Below are 20,242 nucleotides of genomic sequence, written 5' to 3' on the forward strand. Positions count from 1 at the left end.
GTATTCAAATCTATTACCTACAGCGCTGTTTTGCTACGCTTCTACTCGCCCTTGCAAGCTGCATGATTTGGCTGCTCCATGCCTGTATTTCTGCTCATCGCTTTGGCCTTCAACGTGCTATAGCATGCCATCCCGAATTGGGATCTATGGGGATAACTGCCTGATATTGCCCTTATTGTTTGTTTATCCAAGTTTAAACAGTGTATCTTGTTCTTTTTTTGTTATTGATTAGCTCTTTTTTTTATCCTTTTTTTTCATTATTTGCACCAGAGGCCTATTGCACAAAAGTGGAAATCAGATATCCATGATGACTGATAAAGCCAGCCCTGACAAAATCTAATCTAGTCACTATGGATTAGTCAGTTTCACAAACGCCAATCCAGAATGTGCCAGGGTGAAACCAGCCCGGAGCTGGCACTTTGGTGGGAAAGGAGTAAAGAGTAAAAACAGTAATTGTGCTAAACATTTGAAATTGAGAGCAGCAAAGTGGTGATGATTTCACGACGACCTTGCTGTTTCCTAATAAAATAACTAACCTGAATTTAAAGAATAAAATGAAGGGAATGTTGAGTTTATATCGACAGTAAATGAGACCAGCAGCAAGGAGCAGGATATTACACACATTTCACAAGAAAACGTCTAATTACTGTTTCCACCTATAGGCCAGGCAAAGTAACCCATTTTTGGGCCAAAAAACAGACAAATTGTAAAAGAATTTTTTTCAGCTCAGATAATTTCTATGAGGTGTCCAGAACAACATACTAAAAGTCCTAATAAATCCTAGTTGAGGAAATAGGTTTAATTCTCATCAATCCGAGATGTGTGCCAATAAGGCGAGACACCAATAAATCCCAATAGGGCTATTTTTTTCCCTTACTCCTATCAAAATGAAACTTTACACAATGAAAGTATCCATGAAAGTGAAAAAAAATTGTATTACAAGTTTCTTTGAAAATGAATTTTAATATGCAAATGAGCTATACACTAATCGTACATGCCCAAAGTAAACCCAAATAGGCTTAATTTTTTCCTTTACTCCTACCACAATAAAACTTTACATAGTAAAAGTATACTTGAAGAGTAACTTTCTTTGTATTACAAGTTTCTTTTTAAATGAATTTGAATATGCACATGAGCTCCACACTTATTGAATATCCAATCATCGTACTGCCAATGGGTGATGGCGATGCTGCTTTTAGACTGGCCTCTAACCTGAAAAACTGCCTGGCTTACCTGCCAGGGGTGCCTCTCATGAATTAGATTTGTCTCTTCAAATGCCACTGCACGCAATTTGATAGCACTACAACCAATCAGAGCAATAAACAAAGTGACATTAAGCCCCGTACGTTTAGCAAACAGCGGGATTAACTGTTAAATTAAACGTTTGCCGTGGTCGGTCTGCAAAACAGAACATTCCACTTACTTGCTAATGAAAGATTTGAGCGCCGTCTTCCAAATTGTAAAGGGCCAAAGCCGTCTCAAACTCAAACAACATATCCGCAGCTATCTTTGATGTTTACTATCACGGCTTCGACGTTGCATGCACGGCACTGTCGTCATCCGTTTACGTCCGCCCCAGAGCACCATACATAGGGCTCTGGCCCTCCCATATCAGATACAACCAATTGAAACGTAGCTCAGGATTTCTTGACATATTTAATGAGCTTCAATGGAGAGTGCCCAGACCAACAGGCGCAGCACATTTAACTTGCCAGCGCCTAGTGGCAGGTCTGGATTGCCAGGCTAGTGCCATTCCCTTTCCTATGCCAAATAGACGAGATGTAGAATCACAGCCTGAAATGGCATGGAGAAAGAGGAGATTGTCACACACCTTGGGACCAAGTAACTCCTTTGTCTACTTTATGCACCATATCCATCTTGTTTTTGTGGCTTTCTTTGGTTCTTGTGCCATAAACAGCTTGTGTGCATTCAGATCAGCATGATGCAACTAGAGTTCTAACAAGTCTGTGTCATCACCTACTGAGACTGTGTCTTTTGTTCTGGCAGAGGCAATGGCAATTTGGACAATGAGCACATCTGCATCGTGCTTTGCATGGTTTGTGATACACCATTTTTATCTTTGAAAATTGATTTTAATATGCAAATGAGCTATACACTAATCAAATATAGGCTACCCAAAATATATCCGCATAGGCTTCATTTTTTCCTTTAAAGATCCAAGTGACTGCTGCAGATATTGCTGCGGTTGGTCGCATACACATTCAGTACTTTATGATTCCTCCTATTGTGTATCAGCCACTGGCTCTGTTGCCAGCAGATAACAAAACATCACAGCTGGATGTTTTGTGGAAGACATCCCTACTCCTTCACTCTCAAAGGCCATCATGGTCTGGTATGATGCAGGTCCTGCATCTTCTAGATGAACACCCTGGAAGAGCTTCAGTAACATTCCTTCCATTGATTGATCTTGATCCCAGTGATGAATCCTGCATATACTCAACATTGAGGTTTGTGGCAACTAAAGCTCTGCAGTATGATGTGACCCCTGTTCTGACGTTCGACCAACCCCTTCTGGAAAGCCTTGACCATTATAAGTTAACTTCTAATACAAATGTTTTACTTTTCATGTAGACTTTCATTGTGTAAAGTTTTAATGTGGTAGGAGTAAAGGTTCAAATTAAGCCTAAGCGGATATATTTTGGGTAGCCTATATTTGATAAGTGTATAGCTCATTTGCATATTAAAATTCATTTTCAAAGAAACTTGTAAGATAAAAAATGGTGTTTCACAAACCATGCAAAGCACGATGCAGATGTGCTCATTGTCCAAACTGCCATTGCCTCTGCCAGAACAAAAGACACAGTGTCAGTAGGTAATGACACAGACTTGATAGTACTCTTGTTGCATCATGCTGATCTGAATGCACACAAGCTGTTTATGGCACAAGAACCAAATGAATTAATGTATAGCTGTCCCCAGACAAATGTGCAACATCACATCTCTCTTCATGAGATCCTCTGAGATTGTCTTTCCCTTTTGGCAAGTCTGACCTGTATGGGTTCACTTTGGTGAGCCTAAACTGACCTGGTTTGATCTCTGTTTTATCTAGTGCCGCCCAATTTCTTCCCTAAAGATCTCTCATTACATTGGTCCATTTCATCACTCAATTTGGCCCACCTGATTATGTTTACCTGCTATTGAGCAGGTAAACATAACCCTGAACTGCATTGGTTAAATTGTTAACCAATGCAGCTCAGGGTTCACAAACTTTTTCACATACAAAAGTTGGCAAATTATTTTTTTAAATCTGTTTTAACAATTGATTTCTGGAAAAGAAAAATGTTTAATTGATAAACAAAAATCTGTTATTTCATAATAAAAATACTGGTATTGATAAATAAAATTCATAAAGGCTCAAGGGGTTCACATACTTTCAAGCAGCACTGTATGGTGCATAAAGTAGACAAAGGAGTTACTTGGTCCCAAGGTGTGTGACAATCTCCTCTATCCATGCCATTTCAGTCTTGTCTATTTGGCATAGGAAAGGGAATGGCACTGAAAAAAGTTAAACATTACACTATCTAGGGGAGGGGTTAATCTAATTCATGAGAGGCACCTGTTATACCCCTGGCAGGTAAGCCAGGCAGTTTTTCAGGTTAGAGGCCAGTCTAAAAGCAGCATCGCCATCACCCATTGGCAGTAGGATGATTGGATATTCAATAAGTGTGGAGCTCATGTGCATATTCAAATTAATTTAAAAAGAAACTTGTAATACAAAAAAAGTGACTTTTCTAGTATACTTTTACTATGTAAAGTTTTATTGTGGTAGGAGTAAAGGAAAAAATTAAGCCTATTTGGGTTTATTTTGGGCATGTACGATTAGTGTATAGCTCATTTGCATATTACAATTCATTTTCAAAGAAACTTGTAATACAAAAATGTTTGATTATCATGGATACTTTCATTGTGTAAAGTTTCATTTTGATAGGACTAAAGGAAAAAAATAGCCCTATTGGGATTTATTGGTGTTTCGCCTTATTGGCACACATCTCGGATTGATGAGAATTAAACATATTTCCTCAACTAGGATTTCTTAGGACTTTTAGTATGTTGTTCTGGACACCTCATAGAAATTATCTGAGCTGAAAAAAATTCTTTTACAATTTGTCTGTCGAAAAACGCTATTTTGCCTGGACTACTAAGTGAAACCAAATTCTACTAGCATCCAATGCGGAAGTGATACAAAATGCAGTTCACGGAGTGGCCACTAGGGGCAGGTTTCAAAACAGAGCAATTTCTCATTGACTCCCATGTTAAATAGGCCTTTTTCACAGCATTATTAAACTTATTTAAGGCCCGGTACAAAAAAAAAACATTCTACTCGGTATGTTATGGTCATTTCTCCACAAAGTCACTAAAGGGGGTGAATTATTTTGGACCAGGCTACTTTTTATTCTGTTGGAGGTTAAAATGTATGAATAATTAGGGGCGTGGCCTCTTGAGTGACAGCTAGCTGCTGGTCCTCACTTCGCTTCAGAGGTATACGCCAGCTAGAAGGGCGTATCTCCCTCCCCCCAACGTCATATCAATGCCCTTTTTTGGTATGAGGAAATGAGGCTGAGTTAAAACAAGATGACAAGATGGCGACGCACATAGGCCAAGACGATTGGATTCAATTGGAATAACTGAGATCAGCCCGGATGCTACATCCATTTTATATACTATCTGTGCTGGAAACCTGCCGCTGGCAAATTTAAATTTGCTCAGCTTACTGGACTGGGCATGAACCATTGGAGCTCATTAACTATGTCAGAAAGTTCCGAGCTACCAATCAAATCGTACTATCTGTTATGGGCAGGCCAGAGCCCTATCTATGTATGGTGCTTTGGGGCTGGCGTAACCTGATGACGACAGTGCTGTGCATGCGCCTTCGAAGTGGTGATAGTAAATACAAAAATGGCGTTGTGGCCTCGACACGTAACGATTTGGAAGACGGCACTCAAATCTTTCATTAGCAAGAAAGAAGAATTTGCTGTATTGTCGACCGACCACGGCAAGTTTACCAGTTAACTGTTTGCAACAATCGGGAATGCAAACATCACCTTGTTGTTCATTGCTCTGATTGGTCGTAGTGCTATCCAATTGCGTGCAGGGGTATTTGAAATGCATGCGTTGGTGCAGCCCCTTGAGTTGGGAAGTTCAATTGCTCATCGCCAGACCCTACATCATTCTAGATGTGGCTCTGGTTTTCCAGGCTAGATGTTAGCTAGGGCTGGCCCGAATGCCATTTTTCAGGCTTCGAATATTCGTTGGTTTTTCCAAGCGAATATTCGGATATTCGTTCCAGAAAAACACACCATCAAAGCAACATTAATAATGCATGTACTCAATGAAACCGAGTGTGTGAGCCGAGACAGCAAGCTGCGTAGTTTGTTGATGCTTTAATAACTTTCGAACGGTTATAAAGTCGGAGTTCCTTACTTTTTCCCCGTGGAGGCGAAAAGCTGTTGTTCCATTCCAAATCAACAGAATGTAAACAGCTGTGCTAAGCTAACGTTAGCATTACGTCAAGCATTACCTTTCCTTCCGAAATCGCGCTAATGTTGTGGTAGCCTATAGAGTTATTAGGAACACAATCTATTCTTCCCCCATCTCTCTCTCCCTCCTGCGCTTGGTGCCGCTTTTAGTTTGCCTCATCATGTAGCCTATAGCTGATATCACCGGTTGCGCTTTGAAAGGGCAGCGGCCAACTAGGTCAAAGTTCAAATAATTCGATAATATATTTTAAATGAACGTCTAATTTGTATTTTACAATTGTTTTATAACTTGTGTATCCAAATATTATTTGCTGACAAAATATACTGCAATTTGAGCTACCTTTGCAAAAAAAAATTAAATAAATGTTAAAAAAAAAAAAGAATATTCCGAATTCTGAATTGAGCTCCGAATACTAATTTAACAAACGAATACTCGGATATTCGAATAATTCGGGCCAGCCCTAATGTTAGCAGCTTCTAGTGCCATTTATTTTTCCCTCTTGTCAACTAAATCCTTCTGTCATCTTGTTACTGTAAACCTCTTGGCACTGTGCTCTTCCCGGGTGAGGAGGGAACAAGTGATGCTGATTCACTTGGCTGCTGCTGCCTCTCATCAGCACACATCTGGTGTACACATCGCCACAGACCACTTTCTGCTCTTTGTCTGCTCCAGCTGTTGACATTTTCATTTTGACATCCACATGTTCTACTTGACTCCATCGCCTTCAAAAATACTGACACTGTTTGTGTTTTCTTTTCTAATACTATCTTCATGACATGTCCCTTTACTACATGATAAGAAGGTAAGAGCGACAGTACATGTGTCCTTGAATGGATCTGAACACAGAAATCCTTGTCTTTCTCTTATTTCTATGGGTCTTAAATGAGCCCACCAGACTGAGTTATCTAAACACATATTAGATGGATTGCTATGAAACGTTGTACAAACATATAGGTATGTTGCCTGGAGAATGAAGTGTAATGACCAAAGATGAAACATCTTCTGTTTTTCAAGAGATTTAAAAATCTCTTGAACTGAGATGTGGTTACTGCTATTTTGTTTGTTCTCTTGAATGAACTGATTGGAGGATATGCCGAAAAGCTGCAAGGTTGTACCGCAAATGTGAACAAGAGGAATAATAAACAAAATTACCACACAATATAACACATTTTAAATATATAATGGATCAGGATCTGTTCGGGTCACAGTTACGGCAAATGAGCAGCCAAGCCCTGAACTTGCCAAGACATTTTGGTCAATGCGGCCATTTACCTTGATCAAACTTGATGGAATTTAATACATGTGTGTGTGTGTGTGTGTGTGTGTGTGTGTGTGTGTGTGTGTGTGTGTGTGTGTGTGTGTGTGTGTGTGTGTGTGTGTGTGTGTGTGTGTGTGTGTGTGTGTGTGTGTGTGTGTGTGTGTGTGTGTGTGTGTGTGTGTGTGTGTGTGTGTGTGTGTGTGTGTGTGTGTGTGTGTGTGTCAGTCCGCTAAGGCTCTATACCGAATTTGGTAATGACAGGCTGAAAATCCATGAACATGATGCCACGTGACTGGATTATAGTTCATGCAAATGAGGTAATGGCAAATCCGAAAGGTGAAAAAGTTTACGTGAAATAACCTTTTCACTTAATGCAAATTAGCTCAAGAAATCCCTGGCTGACTTCAATGGCAAAGAGGCATTTTTTGTAGTGTACCTTCATCTGCCCTCCTGGCAGGCACATACTATAAATACAGGTGAAACTCATATTCTAAGAATATCATGGAAAAGCTATTTTAATGTAATTTAATAAAAAAAGTGAAAGTTGCATATGTTCTAGATGTATTAGACATATAGTATGTATTTGAGGCATTTTTTTGTTTAATGTTGAACTTTTCCAGGTTACAGGCCAATCAAAAAAAATTATAATAACGAAATGTCGCACTTTTGATAAGTATTTTCATTCATCTGCTATATACTTGGTCTAGGATCTTATTTTGCATGACATATTGCATAAATGAAGCATGGCATGGTGACCATCAGTCTGTGTGTTATGCTGAGGTGTTATGGAAGCCCAGGTTTATTTGATAGTGGCCTTCAGCTCGTCTGTAGGCAGATGAGACACAACTAGAGGCCAAGGCTTTATAACACCTCAGCAGTGCCACAGACTGATTGTCACCATGCCATGCCGCATTAATGCAATTATTCATGCAAAATAAGAACCCAGACCAAGTTTATAGTAGATGAATGAAAATACTTATCAAAAGTGCTACATTTCTGTGTTATTCATTTTTGATTGGCCTTATGGAATATTCTAATATTTTGAGATGCTGGATTTTTCATTTTCATGAGCTGTAAGCCGGAATCCTGAAAATTAACTTTTCAGGATAAAAAGAAAAATGCCTGAAATATATCACTGCATGTCTAATACATCTAGAATATATGGACATTTTACTTTTTGAATTAAATTACATTAAAGGTCACATATTATGCTAAATGCACTTTTTAAATGTGTTCTAACATATCCATGGGTCCACGGTGTGCCTAGAGACTGCCAAAATATTTTAAAAAATAACACTCTCCTTTTCTCAGAATCCCCCTTTCTGAAACCACCACCCCTCCCCCACCCAATATACTCCAGTCAGAATTTTCCCCTTTTCTGACCTCACAAACTGGAAAGCCAGAAGCTTCCACTGTGCAGCCCACACCCCTATTTCTTATTGGTCCACGGCCCTGACAGACAGAGGGCGAGGCGTATCTGGCTTCGCTTCCGGACTGGGGGCGGGGGCAGCGCAAAGATTGTATATTTACGAGGGGAGCTGCAGCTCTTTTTAAAAAATAGGCCATTGTGAGATTAGCTGAACTTCAGCATAGTACAATAAATTATCTGAAAGTTTTTTTCAGCAAACAATTAAAGAAAAACGTATTAGTGACCACTAAGACCATATAATATGGTGTATAATAGAACCGAAAAGTGTATGATATGGGAGCTTTAAAAAATAGCTTTTCCATGATATTCTAATATATGAGTTTCACATGTAAATGTGAATAGCAACCATTCTGTGAATAATTATCATCATCATAGTTAGAATTCCCAGGTTTCCCAGTAACAGACTGATAAAGTGTATTCAAAGGAATACATTAAACATTAAATTAGGTCTGACCAGTGTTGGGAGTAACGCGTTACAGGAAGTAATGCATTACTGTAATGCATTACGTTTTGCTGTAACGCGGTAATGTAAGGCATTACAGCAAAAAAAATGGTAATATGTAACGCGGTACATAGCTCAGAAACGCGCGTTACAATGCATTTTAAACCCGAAATTGACTGGTTTGTTGTTTTTATACAAATTGGCCAACACCGCGAGTTTCGCAGAGGAGAAAAAACCCACACTAATGTTACTGCTAGAGGAGAAGAAAACTCGATTTGCTGCTACAATTGATTCCAAAGATGCGCTAGCCTACTGGCTTCCGTCTCACTGCCCAAGTTATTGAAAACTTTTGTAGTGTTTGGAGACTCTGTGCTCAACGAGCAGCGGGTGCTGCCGTGAGCCCCTCCCCGTCTAAGGGCACTCGGAGGCGGTCAGTCTCGGAGCAGCCCCTCGGAGCGAGTCCCAGCCTGCTGTCAGAGCAGAGAGGTGACACACCTCCGCGTTCAGGCTGCAAATGAATCGCGCTGTTGTTAGGTGCAAAATCGGAGATAGTGTGCCACGAAGCTATTTATGCTGAAGCGGTATTGCTGGATTTAGGAGTTATTTAGAGATATGGCAAGCAAAAAGTTGACGAGTAGGGAGTTGGTGTTCACTCTTTCTACGGCCCCGGTCACGGTGCGTCCATGCGCAGCAGTGGTGCAGCCATGCGACGCAGCATTATATATATATATATTAATATTATCATATTATAATGATAATAATGATGATAATAATATTAATGAAGAATAGAAGAAAAATGAAATAAAAATGGTGGTGGGTAAAAAAAAATCATAAACGCCTACTGTTTATATGAGTTTTGTGGTGTAGTTCTAGTTCTAGTTTACAACTGTTGGCTTACAACAAAGTGGACATCATTACAAATGGATGGAGGGGTGAATCTGATTAAATAAGTTCAACTCTCTTTCAAAATATCAGGTATTTCATGGAAATTACATAATAGCCTACAACATGGCCGCCACCATATGACGTCATAATATGCTAATTAGATGGGGAAATTTAATCCCCAGATAAACTTTAGGTCATTCTCAATATTTGTCTCATTTACACTTTGTCTCTATCTCAAACCACTTTCAATCCAGAGCCTTCTGAAATTTAAGTGTCAAAATCTAGTATTTTTAAAAATAAAACCCGGCGCCTAAAGGGTTTGCTTTGATGCAAATTATGAAATCTTAACATAACGGCGGCAATGATGGTGCGTAAAGGACAGCGCAGTTGGCAAGCTCTCCTCAGCACTAAAAGTGCTGCAGCAAAAAAGTCACAATAAGAGTTGATCGCTTTGTCGATTCATGCCTCTGACACACACGTCGACTCCCAACATAATGAGTGGATGCTTTGAATTAGCAAAGGAGATATATATTTAGGCTACTATTGTTATTATAAAATGTCATGCAAGAGAGACGATAAACAAAAATAATGGTCAGTTATCATTTAGATTAGATGGCAAGATGATAAGGCAGATTCTTTGGAACAACTAAAAAAGGCAAAAGTTGATGATGATGTGAACAACTTGTTTGTGCTTTTAAGTCGCCGGAACGCAAGAAACAAATCTTTGAGTTTTCAATTTACTTTTTCAATCTACAGTAATAGGCTCTAGCTCTATTGATATTAATATAGGCTAAATAAATACCTAAAGATACAGTATTTCTATTATAAAATGTATTGCACCATGAGCCATAACTGTGACCATTATATTATATAGCATAGGCCTACTTGTGTTAGCCTTAAGCCCAGCTCAGTCATTATGCCATACCATGTCACCTCCTGCTGTGTAATGAGCTGCATTGAACACAAGAAGATCTATTGAGAACACCAAATCCATATTTCATGTTATTTTGGTGAAAGTAATGCAAAAGTAATGTAAAAGTAGTGTAATGCCTTACAATTCAAAGACAGTAATATTGTAATGTAACTAACTACTTTGAAATGCCAGTAATAAGTAATAAATACCGCATTACGTTTTTGAAGTAACTTGCCCAACACTGGGTCTGACCTCAGGTGATATCAATGGTCAAAATTAGCCAATCAGAAGTCCAGCCTTAACCTTGCTTTAATATTTGAAACAAGCTGTGTCGTGAACATTGGACCTACTTCAGTTCAGTGACTGAATAGCTATGTGGTTTGTCAAAGAGGATTCTTACATGTATAGACTTATTTCTATGTTGTGTTGTGTGTTGTACCTGAGAATCCTGCTCCAATCACAATGTTGCTGAAGTCGGGATGACAGTCCAGTACAAAATGGCTGTCAGGTGTTAGCTGCAAATACAAGAAAACATGAGAAAATTCAAATGAGAGGGTGCAGATTGTAGGAGGAACTCCTGACCAAGCTGTCAGTTTGGACCTTACTGTAAATAACCTTTTCTATAAGCTTGTATAATATGACTCCTGGAACAACTTACAACATCAAATTAAGGGTGCACTCACACTAGGCAAGTTTGCCTGTTCCGTGCTGCAGGAAGATTCAGCACGATCCCCCCCTCCCCACTCCCCCCGTCTCCGTTTACGGTATGGACAGATCACAAGAACCTGGCTTACATTCAGACTGCTAAACGGTTAAACTCCCGCCAAGCACGTTGGGCTCTGTTTTTTGGTCGGTTTAACTTTAACCTCACGTTTAGACCTGGTAGCAAGAATGTTAAACCTGATGCCCTCTCCAGACAGTTTAACCCTGATAACGGCAGTTCCTCAGTTCCGGATACTATTCTTCCCCAGTCCTGCCAGGTGGGCTCTCTGACGTGGGAGATTGAGTCCGTGGTTAAGGGGGCTCTCCAAGGGGACCCCGGTCCTGGGGGTGGGCCTCCGGGTTGTCTGTTTGTACCTGTTCCTGTTCGTCCTAAGGTGCTGAAGTGGGGTCACACTTCACGTTTCGCCTGTCATCCTGGAGTTTCCCGTACCCTGGCCCTGATCCAACGCCATTTCTGGTGGCCGTCTATCGCTGCCGTCACTCGCGAGTATGTGAAGGCGTGTACCATCTGCGCTCGTGGCAAGTCGACTCATCGTCCCCCAGCTGGGCTCCTGCATCCGCTCCCTGTGCCTGGTCGCCCATGGTCGCACATAGCTCTGGACTTTGTTACTGGATTACCACCGTCTGAAGGTAATGACACAATCCTGACTATTGTGGATCGTTTCTCCAAGGCGGTGCATTTCGTGGCCCTTCCAAAACTGCCCTCGGCTGCAGAGACTGCTGAGCTGGTGCTTAACCATGTGTTCCGGATCCATGGGATTCCCTTGGACATTGTCTCGGATCGAGGGCCTCAGTTCACCTCTCAAGTGTGGAAGGCGTTTTGCCAGGAGTTGGGGGCCTCCGTCAGTCTTTCCTCTGGTCATCATCCCCAGTCCAATGGCCAGACCGAGAGGGCAAATCAGGACCTGGAGACGGTTCTGAGATGCATCTGCGCACACAACCCAGCGTCGTGGAGCTCACATCTCACCTGGGTTGAATACTCTCACAACTCCCTGACGTCGGCTGCTACAGGTATGACACCTTTTGAAGCATCTCTGGGCTACTTACCACCTCTCTTTCCCACTCAGGAGATCGAGATCGCCGTGCCCTCTGTTCAGCACAACGTGCGTAGGATCCGCAGGATTCCAGAGCGGCTCTCCTGCGTACTAGGGAACAGAATCAGAGGTTGGCTGATCGGCGGCGGATCCCTGCTCCCGTGTACGTACCTGGCCAAAGGGTTTGGCTTAGCTCCAGGGACATTCCCCTTAGTGTCGAGTCCAAGAAGCTGTCTCCCCGGTATATTGGACCATTTGAGGTCGATAGGGTCATTAATCCTGCTGCCATTCGCCTTAAGCTTCCCCAGTCTCTCACGATTCACCCCACGTTTCACGTCTCCCAGCTTAAGCCAGTGACTGCCAGTGAGTTGTGCCCGCCTACCGTCGCCATTGATGGTCACCCAGCCTTCACGGTCAGCCGGGTGATGGACGTTCGGCGCAGAGGGAGGGGCTACCAGTACTTGGTGGACTGGGAGGGTTATGGGCCAGAGGAGAGGAGCTGGATCGCCAGGGGCCTCATCTTGGACCCCGCACTCCTCCGGGAGTTCTATGCCAGGTACCCAGAGAAGCCAGGTAGACCGCCTGGAGGCGGTCGTTGAGGGGGGGGGTTCTGTCATGACTCACGGCTGGGCAGTCTCTCCTTCTCCTATGTGTGTTTTCCCTCGTCTGTCTCTCCTTTGTTTTGTGGTTCCATGTGTCGGCTTCCCTGTTGGCATGTGGGCGTGGTGGCACTCCAGGGCAGGCTGTTCCAGGTGTGGATCGTTGGGCTAATCAGGGCAGGCTGTTTCCAGGTGTGGATCGTTGGGCTAATCAGGGCTCCCTATTTAAACCTGTGGACTCCAGTCATTCAGCGCCAGAGTCTACTACGTACCAGAGCGGTAACTTACCCGAGATCAGGAATATCTTTGGTTATTGTTTTCTGCATGTCTCCAGTTGGAGTGGGTTCTAACTCTGCTCCTTTTTTCCTTCCGTGCCAGTTGCCTCCGCTGTTCACCTTTCCTGCTCGCCTGCCTGCGGGTTTCCGGATATCCACTTGCCTCTGATCGCCACGCCACTCAGCCGTCCAGTGTCCTGCCTGCCTGCCTAATAAACATTGTTCTAAACTGACTACCTGGTATCTGTTCTGCTTTTGGGTCCAACCTCGAGCTATCACAACATTGAAGATATGGCCTGGCGTGAATATGGCGGAATAATAATACGGAATAAATACGCAGAATCACACCAATTTCAGCATTCACACCAAATAAATACCATCATCCGTTAACCAATTTAAGCATATTATTTTGAATCAGCCCCACTCCACCTGTAACTGTTTTAATAAGGCAATGTTCTGCTTCACTCATTTGATCTGATTGTTTTAATTGTTCTTGTCTCTTTGTCAGCTTATTGTATATTTGCATTGTGTTTGTTTGTGTATTGTATTCTTAGTCAACATCATTGTAAATGAGGGTCAGCCCTCAATTGATCTTTTGAGGATAAAAAAAAAGAAATATAAGCTGTTTAGGTTTGGAAGTAGAGAGCTGAGTGGGGTTCTCGGTAGGGCTGCAACAACGAATCGATAAAATCGATTAAAATCGATTACTAAAAGCGTTGGCAACGAATTTGGTCATCGATTCGTTGAGTCGCGCGATTACTAAGTCACTCGCAGGCGCGGCACTGTTTACATCAAGCCGCCGACAGGTTCATGCACGCCCACAGCGAGCCTTCCGCACGTGAAGGCTCCCTTCACGTGCGGGAAAGCTATAGTGTGAGCGGCCGCAGCTTGTAATTTGGTCATATCTAACACTGGACTGCAGGCCTATATAAAAGTGTTGTACCTTTGCTGTCTTTGGGTTAAAAAAAACTCCTTCAACTCAGTATCCGTCTAGTCCAAAAAAACTCTGTCAGCTGCTGCTGCTGCAGACGGTGTGCAGACGTGCTCGGAGAGTCGGCATCGGCGCATCAACAGTCATTCAAAGCAGCGGCAGTAATCACACAACCGAACGGTGTAGAAAGTCCCGTCAGTTAAAAATAGTGATCCAGATTTTAAATCCATGTTAAAATCGGAAGGATATAGAGCTAGTTAGCTTAAAAAAAGTAGCAAACTGTGACCCTAACTTTCATTAAGCTGTAGGAACCATGAATGAGCATTTCATGATTTACTAAAAGCTTTATAGTTGACCCTTCTTTGGTCCCAAAGAACGATCGAATCTGGGAAACGCGGCCATTGTCTGGAGATTTGGTGCTGCTGTCCCGGTTGTTGATATCGGAGGTGGAGCATGGAGGGGTGGAGGCACGGCACGACGAGTAGAACAGAACAGGGAAATACCTGGCGTTTGTTGACAGCTTGATTTTGAGGCTTTGTGTTTCGCGCTGTGCATGTACACCGTGCCTCGTATAAATAGCCGGGTACCGGTTTCAGCCAGGCAGAAAAATCCTTGTTGGACAGCCAAATGTTGTTGAATTTACACTTTCCCATGATTCGGGCCGACTGCTACTCATGCTGCTACTGCTACCTGAGCGACGTGCGTTTGCTCTGAGTCACGGCCGCAAACAAATGTTTTGTTGGTTCTGCTCCTTTCTTTATATGTCCATGTTCCGCTCTCGTGATTGCGCGACATTAAACTATTCGGCAATTTATTAAAAAAATAAAACATTTTACGTATTATTTTTAGATTTGAGACCAATTACAGTCATAAAATCCTACTTACCATGTGTTAACATTTGTAAGACCTTTGAAAGATGGATTTAAGACTTTTTAATGCTATGTAAGGCCTTATTTTTAGATTTATGAATTTAAGACTTTTTAAGACTTTTTAAGGATCCGCGGGAACCCTGTCATTGGTAAAATCATTGGTAAATAATAAAGAAGTAATTTACAAACCTTTTTGCGTCCCCCTAATCTAAAGTGTAAACCATTCATCAGGTACTGATGTGTACTGTCTACCTTAGTCACTCACACTAAGGAGACTGATTAAAAGCTTGAGTTGGATTCAAGTTTGTATTAACAGTAATAGGCTGATATTTATACCCGCTAGTCCACTAACACAGTCATGCAAGCTTCTAATCAATCTCCTTAGTGTGAGTCAATGACTAAAGTAGACATACATTCTTATGCCAACTCAAGAAGACAAACTATAGTTGGATTTTTCAGCATCTTTATGTGGTTTAGGGAAAAATGTGCCAATGTGGCAAATGAGAATATGGCTCAATAAGCAGGAAAAAAAAATAGCATGATTTGACGGTTAGTCGACTATAGGCAAGATTCGACCAACCAGATTCAACTACGTACATTTTTTGTTGAGGACAGCCCTACTACACATTAGTACCTGACGAATGGTTTACACTTTAATAATAATAGATCAAATTTGTATAGCGCTTTTCCCACTGGTCAAAGACGCTTCACAATAGCAGCTAAATCATAAGAAACAAAAAAAAAGCTTAACATAACAAACAAACAAAACATAAAGTGTATAGGTTAAAAGCAAGGGTGAAAAAGGTGTGTTTTAAGGGCTGTTTGAAAGATTGTTGGCATTGCGGATGTCGTTGGGGAGGGCATTCCAGAGTGCGGGGGCAGCTGCAGCAAAGGCTCTGTCTCCCATGGACCGGAAGTTGGTCCTGATGGGGTGGAGGAGGTTGGCATCAGCAGACCTGAGACTCTACGGGTAGAGGTATGGCGGGGTTTGTAGGGGTAAGGCGGTGGAGAAGGTCAGAGAGGTAGGGGGGGAGGGCAGGTTGTTGAGGGCTTTGAAGGTGATGAGTAGTATTTTGAAATCAATCCGGTATTTGACGGGAAGCCAGTGGAGGTCCTGGAGGACAGGGGTGATGTGGTCTGAGCGGCGGGTGGATGTGAGCATACGGGCTACAGAGTTTTGAACATATTGCAGTTTATTAAGTAAGTGTTTTGATGAGCCGTATAGGATGGAGTTACAGTAATCAAGGCGGGATGAAATTAATGCGTGGACCAGAGTTTCAGCGGCTGAGAGTGATAGGGAGGGACGGAGACGAGTGATGTTCCTGAGGTGGTAGAAGGCTGTTTTTGTAATGTGGTTTACATGGGGGAGGAATGAGAGGGTAGGGTCAAGGATGATACCTAGGTTTGCGGATGTGAGTGGAGGAGGTGACAATGGAACCATCAATATTAAGTGAGAAGTCCTGGGTGGAGCGGGTGAGGGAGTTTGGGCCAATGATGAGGAATTCTGATGTATTGCAATTGTGTTGACATCAGTGAGGCAGATGGTGTGGGTACTACTTTAGATTGGGGGATGCAGAAAGGTTTGTAAATGACTTATTAATTATTTACCAATGATTTGTTAATGAGCATTTCATGATTTACTTAAAGCTTTATAGATGACTTACAACACCTTTGTGATATGTTAACATAACACTTATTAATCATCTACAAATACATATAACTGTTAAATCAATGATTGGTTCATCATTATCTAATGTCTTACCCTCGCTCAGAGACAGGAGGGGTGAACAACACTTTGAAACCAAAATGATCAGTAAAATAATGAAAGAGTTCTACCAAAATTTATACTCATCTGAGTGTCAAAATACGTCAGTTCCAAGGAAAAGTTTTTTTGATAATATTAAACTCCCTTCATTATCTGAGGAAAGCAGAACAGATATGTGTAGGCCGATTACGGCCCAAGAGGTCCTGGATACAATTAAATCCTTACAAAGTGGGAAGGCTCCAGGTCCTGACGGTTTTGGTCCCGAGTTTTATAAAAAGATGGCAAAATTTGTGGTGGGTCCTTTAACTAACATGTTTATGGAGTCATTTGACGGGGGCTCACTTCCACCAACTTTAAATCTTGCCCATATATCTCTCATTTTAAAGAAAGATAAACCCCCTGATCTTTGTGCATCTTATAGACCAATAAGCTTGCTCGGGGTTGACTGTAAAATTTTATCCAAGCTTCTGGCTCGGAGGTTGGAAGAGGTGTTGCCCATCCTGGTGAAGCAAGGCCAGACAGGATTTATCAAGGGTAGATACTCTCACTCCAATGTCCGACGGCTCCTAAATGTTATTCAATTCGCACAAAATACAAAAAACAAGGTTCTTGCAGTATCACTGGATGCTGAAAAAGCGTTCGACCGGGTGGAGTGGGAGTATCTTTTCGATGTTCTTAACAGGTTTGGTTTGGGTGCAGGCTTTGTTGAGTGGGTCAAAGTATTATACAAATCTCTGACTGCGAGGGTCCTTGTGAATGGTTCAGTGTCTGACACTTTCCCCTTGTGCAGGGGTACGCGTCAGGGCTGCCCCCTTTCGCCTTTATTATTTGCACTCGCCCTCGAGCCTCTTGCAGAAGTTATAAGGACCCACCAGGGGCTTTCTGGTGTCAAGTTAGGAGACATTGAATACAGGATATCACTCTATGCTGACGATATATTACTGTTTATTACAAACCCTGAGAACTCCATCCCTACCTTGATATCAATCATTAATCAATTTGGCCAGATATCGGGTTATAAAGTTAACTACAACAAGTCAGAGGCCTTACCATTAGGTGGCCCTGGGCGGCCCCTGTCAATTTCCCTTTCAGGTGGTTGGTCTCAGGTTTTACTTACCTGGGCATCAAAGTATCAGCAGATATTAAGGAGCTGTACAAACTAAATTTCAAAGTAACCTTGACAAAAATTAAAAGTGACCTTGACAGGTGGTTTGATCTCCCATTGTCCTGGATGGGTAGAATAAGCTTAATTAAGATGAATGTACTTCCCAGGTTAAAAATAACTTTATTATGCTTAACACACTTAGGATTTGGCGTGATATCACTAAACACATTGGCCGAAGAGAGTTTTCATCAGCGTTACAACCTTTAACTAGGAACAAAGCTTTCCCCCCAGGCATTGGAGTGACTATGTTTGATGATTGGTTCTCAAAGGACCTAAGATTTGTTTCTGATTTATTTGAAAACGGTAATTTCATGTCATTCAATCACATTCAGAATAGGTACCATGTATCACGTAACCACTTCTTTGGTTTTCTCCAAGTGAGGCATTTTGTAAAATCTAATCTTAAATTACCGAATGATCAACCAATGTTGAGCCCTATTGAAAGCTTCCTTCTTCATTTTAATTTGAATACCTTCAATGACAAGAAATGTATTTCTCTCTTTTATGAAAAATTAATGCCTTTTAACTCTGCTAATTCTGACAGAGCGAGGGATCTATGGGAAAAGGACTTGAACTTAGCACAGAGGCCTGGTCCAATGCTTTTATGTCTGCTAAGAAAATATATACTGTACATGCAACAGACTCAGGGAGAGTCAATATAGAATATTACACAGAATGCAACGTACTCCTCAATTTCTACACAAAATTAATTCTGAGATCTCCCCCCTCTGTCTTAAGTGTAATAAAGAAATAGGAACCTACTACCACTGTATTTGGCAATGTCCTTTAATATCCAGATATTGGGAAAACGTCGCTAAGGAGCTTAGTTCAATTTTTCACCAAAAAATTAAGTTGGACCCAGTTTTGTTCCTTCTGAGTATAACTACGGCACAGCTCCCTCTAACCACTGGACAGTTGATTTTATTGTATAAACTTCTGCTTTTAGCAAGACGATGTATTCTGTTCCAATGGATTCAGGAGAAGCCTCCCTCGGTTACACAATGGTACAGAGAAACATTTCGTGTTTTTCCTATGGAACGTCTTAGTGCTGTTTTAAAAGGTAACACCAATGCTTTCTATGATGTATGGCAACCCTTTCTTGATTATATTCCTAATGATCTTGCTGAGCTCTTGCAGAAAGGACGCCCACACCTTGTTTTCACAAATAAATAGTTTGTATAATCTCTTCCACATGACTCCACTGTAAACAATGCTTATATGATCCAAATATGTATTTATGTAACCTTTATATCTCATTACTCTTTTGTAACTTGACAAGATCTGTGCTGTGTTGTTTGTTCTTTGTTTGATAACAGAAAATCAATAAAACATAATTGAAAAAAAAAAAAAAAAAAGAAGTGTACATTTTGGATAGACTCAGATTTGCAGATCAGCATTAGCCACCTAGTGCCAGAACCTTATTGTAATGTTACATCAGTTGTTTATCGTACTCTGTTTCAAAATAGCTCTGCCATTACTGTCATTTAAATTCATTTCCTGAAGACCAAAAGATACCACCAAATTCCTTTACCTTTTGAGGCCTTTTTTTTTTTTTTTGCATTTTCAAGCTTTATTTAATAGTACAGAGTTGAAATGGGGAGACAGAGAGAGAGGGGGGATGACATGTCGGACTTGAACCCGCGACCACTGCAACGAGGCCTGAGCCAATATGGTATGCGCTCTATCCACTACGCCACCAGAGCAGCCCAAATCCTCAACACTTTGATGGATTATATATTGTCCATTATGAAGTGTGTGTTCATACTGACCGTATACATGCAGCTCTCCACCACAGCGGGCTCAGGGACCAGTCCAGGTAAACAGCGGGCGACGTAGCGCTGCAGGATGTCAATATCAGACCTGTCTGTCTGTGCGTCTCTCTGGTCTGGGTCTGTCTCACCACCTATGTGATAGCATACCTGCACACACAATGACATCATCAATATTATTTTTTTAAATTTTTTATTTTTTTCCAAGCATATTAATTATCAAAATGTCAAAATCCGAATAGCGTCAGAAATTCAACCCTCTCTCCACATTTCCATTGCTACAGCTCCGATACTTCATTGCACACAAACAAATATCATTTCAAATGAAAGCTAAGACCATGACGAGTTCAACAGTACCACTATCATGTCCCTACGATACGAACTCAGTGAACCAGCGGCCAAAGGTAAACAACTACTTATTTACAGCGAGCAACATAAATTCACTCTTACCTTTGCGATATTTTGATGAAAAGTTGTACTTCAGAGCAAAAAACTCCTGATTTAGTAAATCCAACATGTCCCCTTTTGTTTACAACCATTTCCAACGTGAATCTAACTAATTTTACTTTGAAGGAGCCTATGTTGATTCAGCATGCAGCAGAGTAGGTTCCGCGCCAGTGTCATTTAGCTTCCTTACTGTTAGCCAATCATGTGTCTGGCACACATTTCGATACCACCCCTAACAT

At 41.5% G+C, this 20,242-nt stretch overlaps 1 protein-coding gene across 1 annotated transcript in view; it reads right to left on the reverse strand.

The window, feature by feature from the left end:
• The window catches only part of pipox (pipecolic acid oxidase), a gene marked incomplete at both ends in the record, with an annotated part of 90,486 nt that overhangs the window by 25,971 nt on the left and 44,273 nt on the right, over positions 1-20,242 (reverse strand). The window contains 2 exons of the mRNA XM_080053960.1: positions 10,866-10,941; positions 19,557-19,706. Of these exons, the coding sequence (XP_079910086.1) occupies positions 10,866-10,941; positions 19,557-19,706 (226 nt within the window). The remainder of the gene's footprint in view (positions 1-10,865; positions 10,942-19,556; positions 19,707-20,242) is intronic.

This window comes from Ammodytes marinus, assembly GCF_949987685.1.
Source record: "Ammodytes marinus genome assembly, chromosome: 3".
NCBI lineage: Eukaryota > Metazoa > Chordata > Actinopteri > Uranoscopiformes > Ammodytidae > Ammodytes > Ammodytes marinus.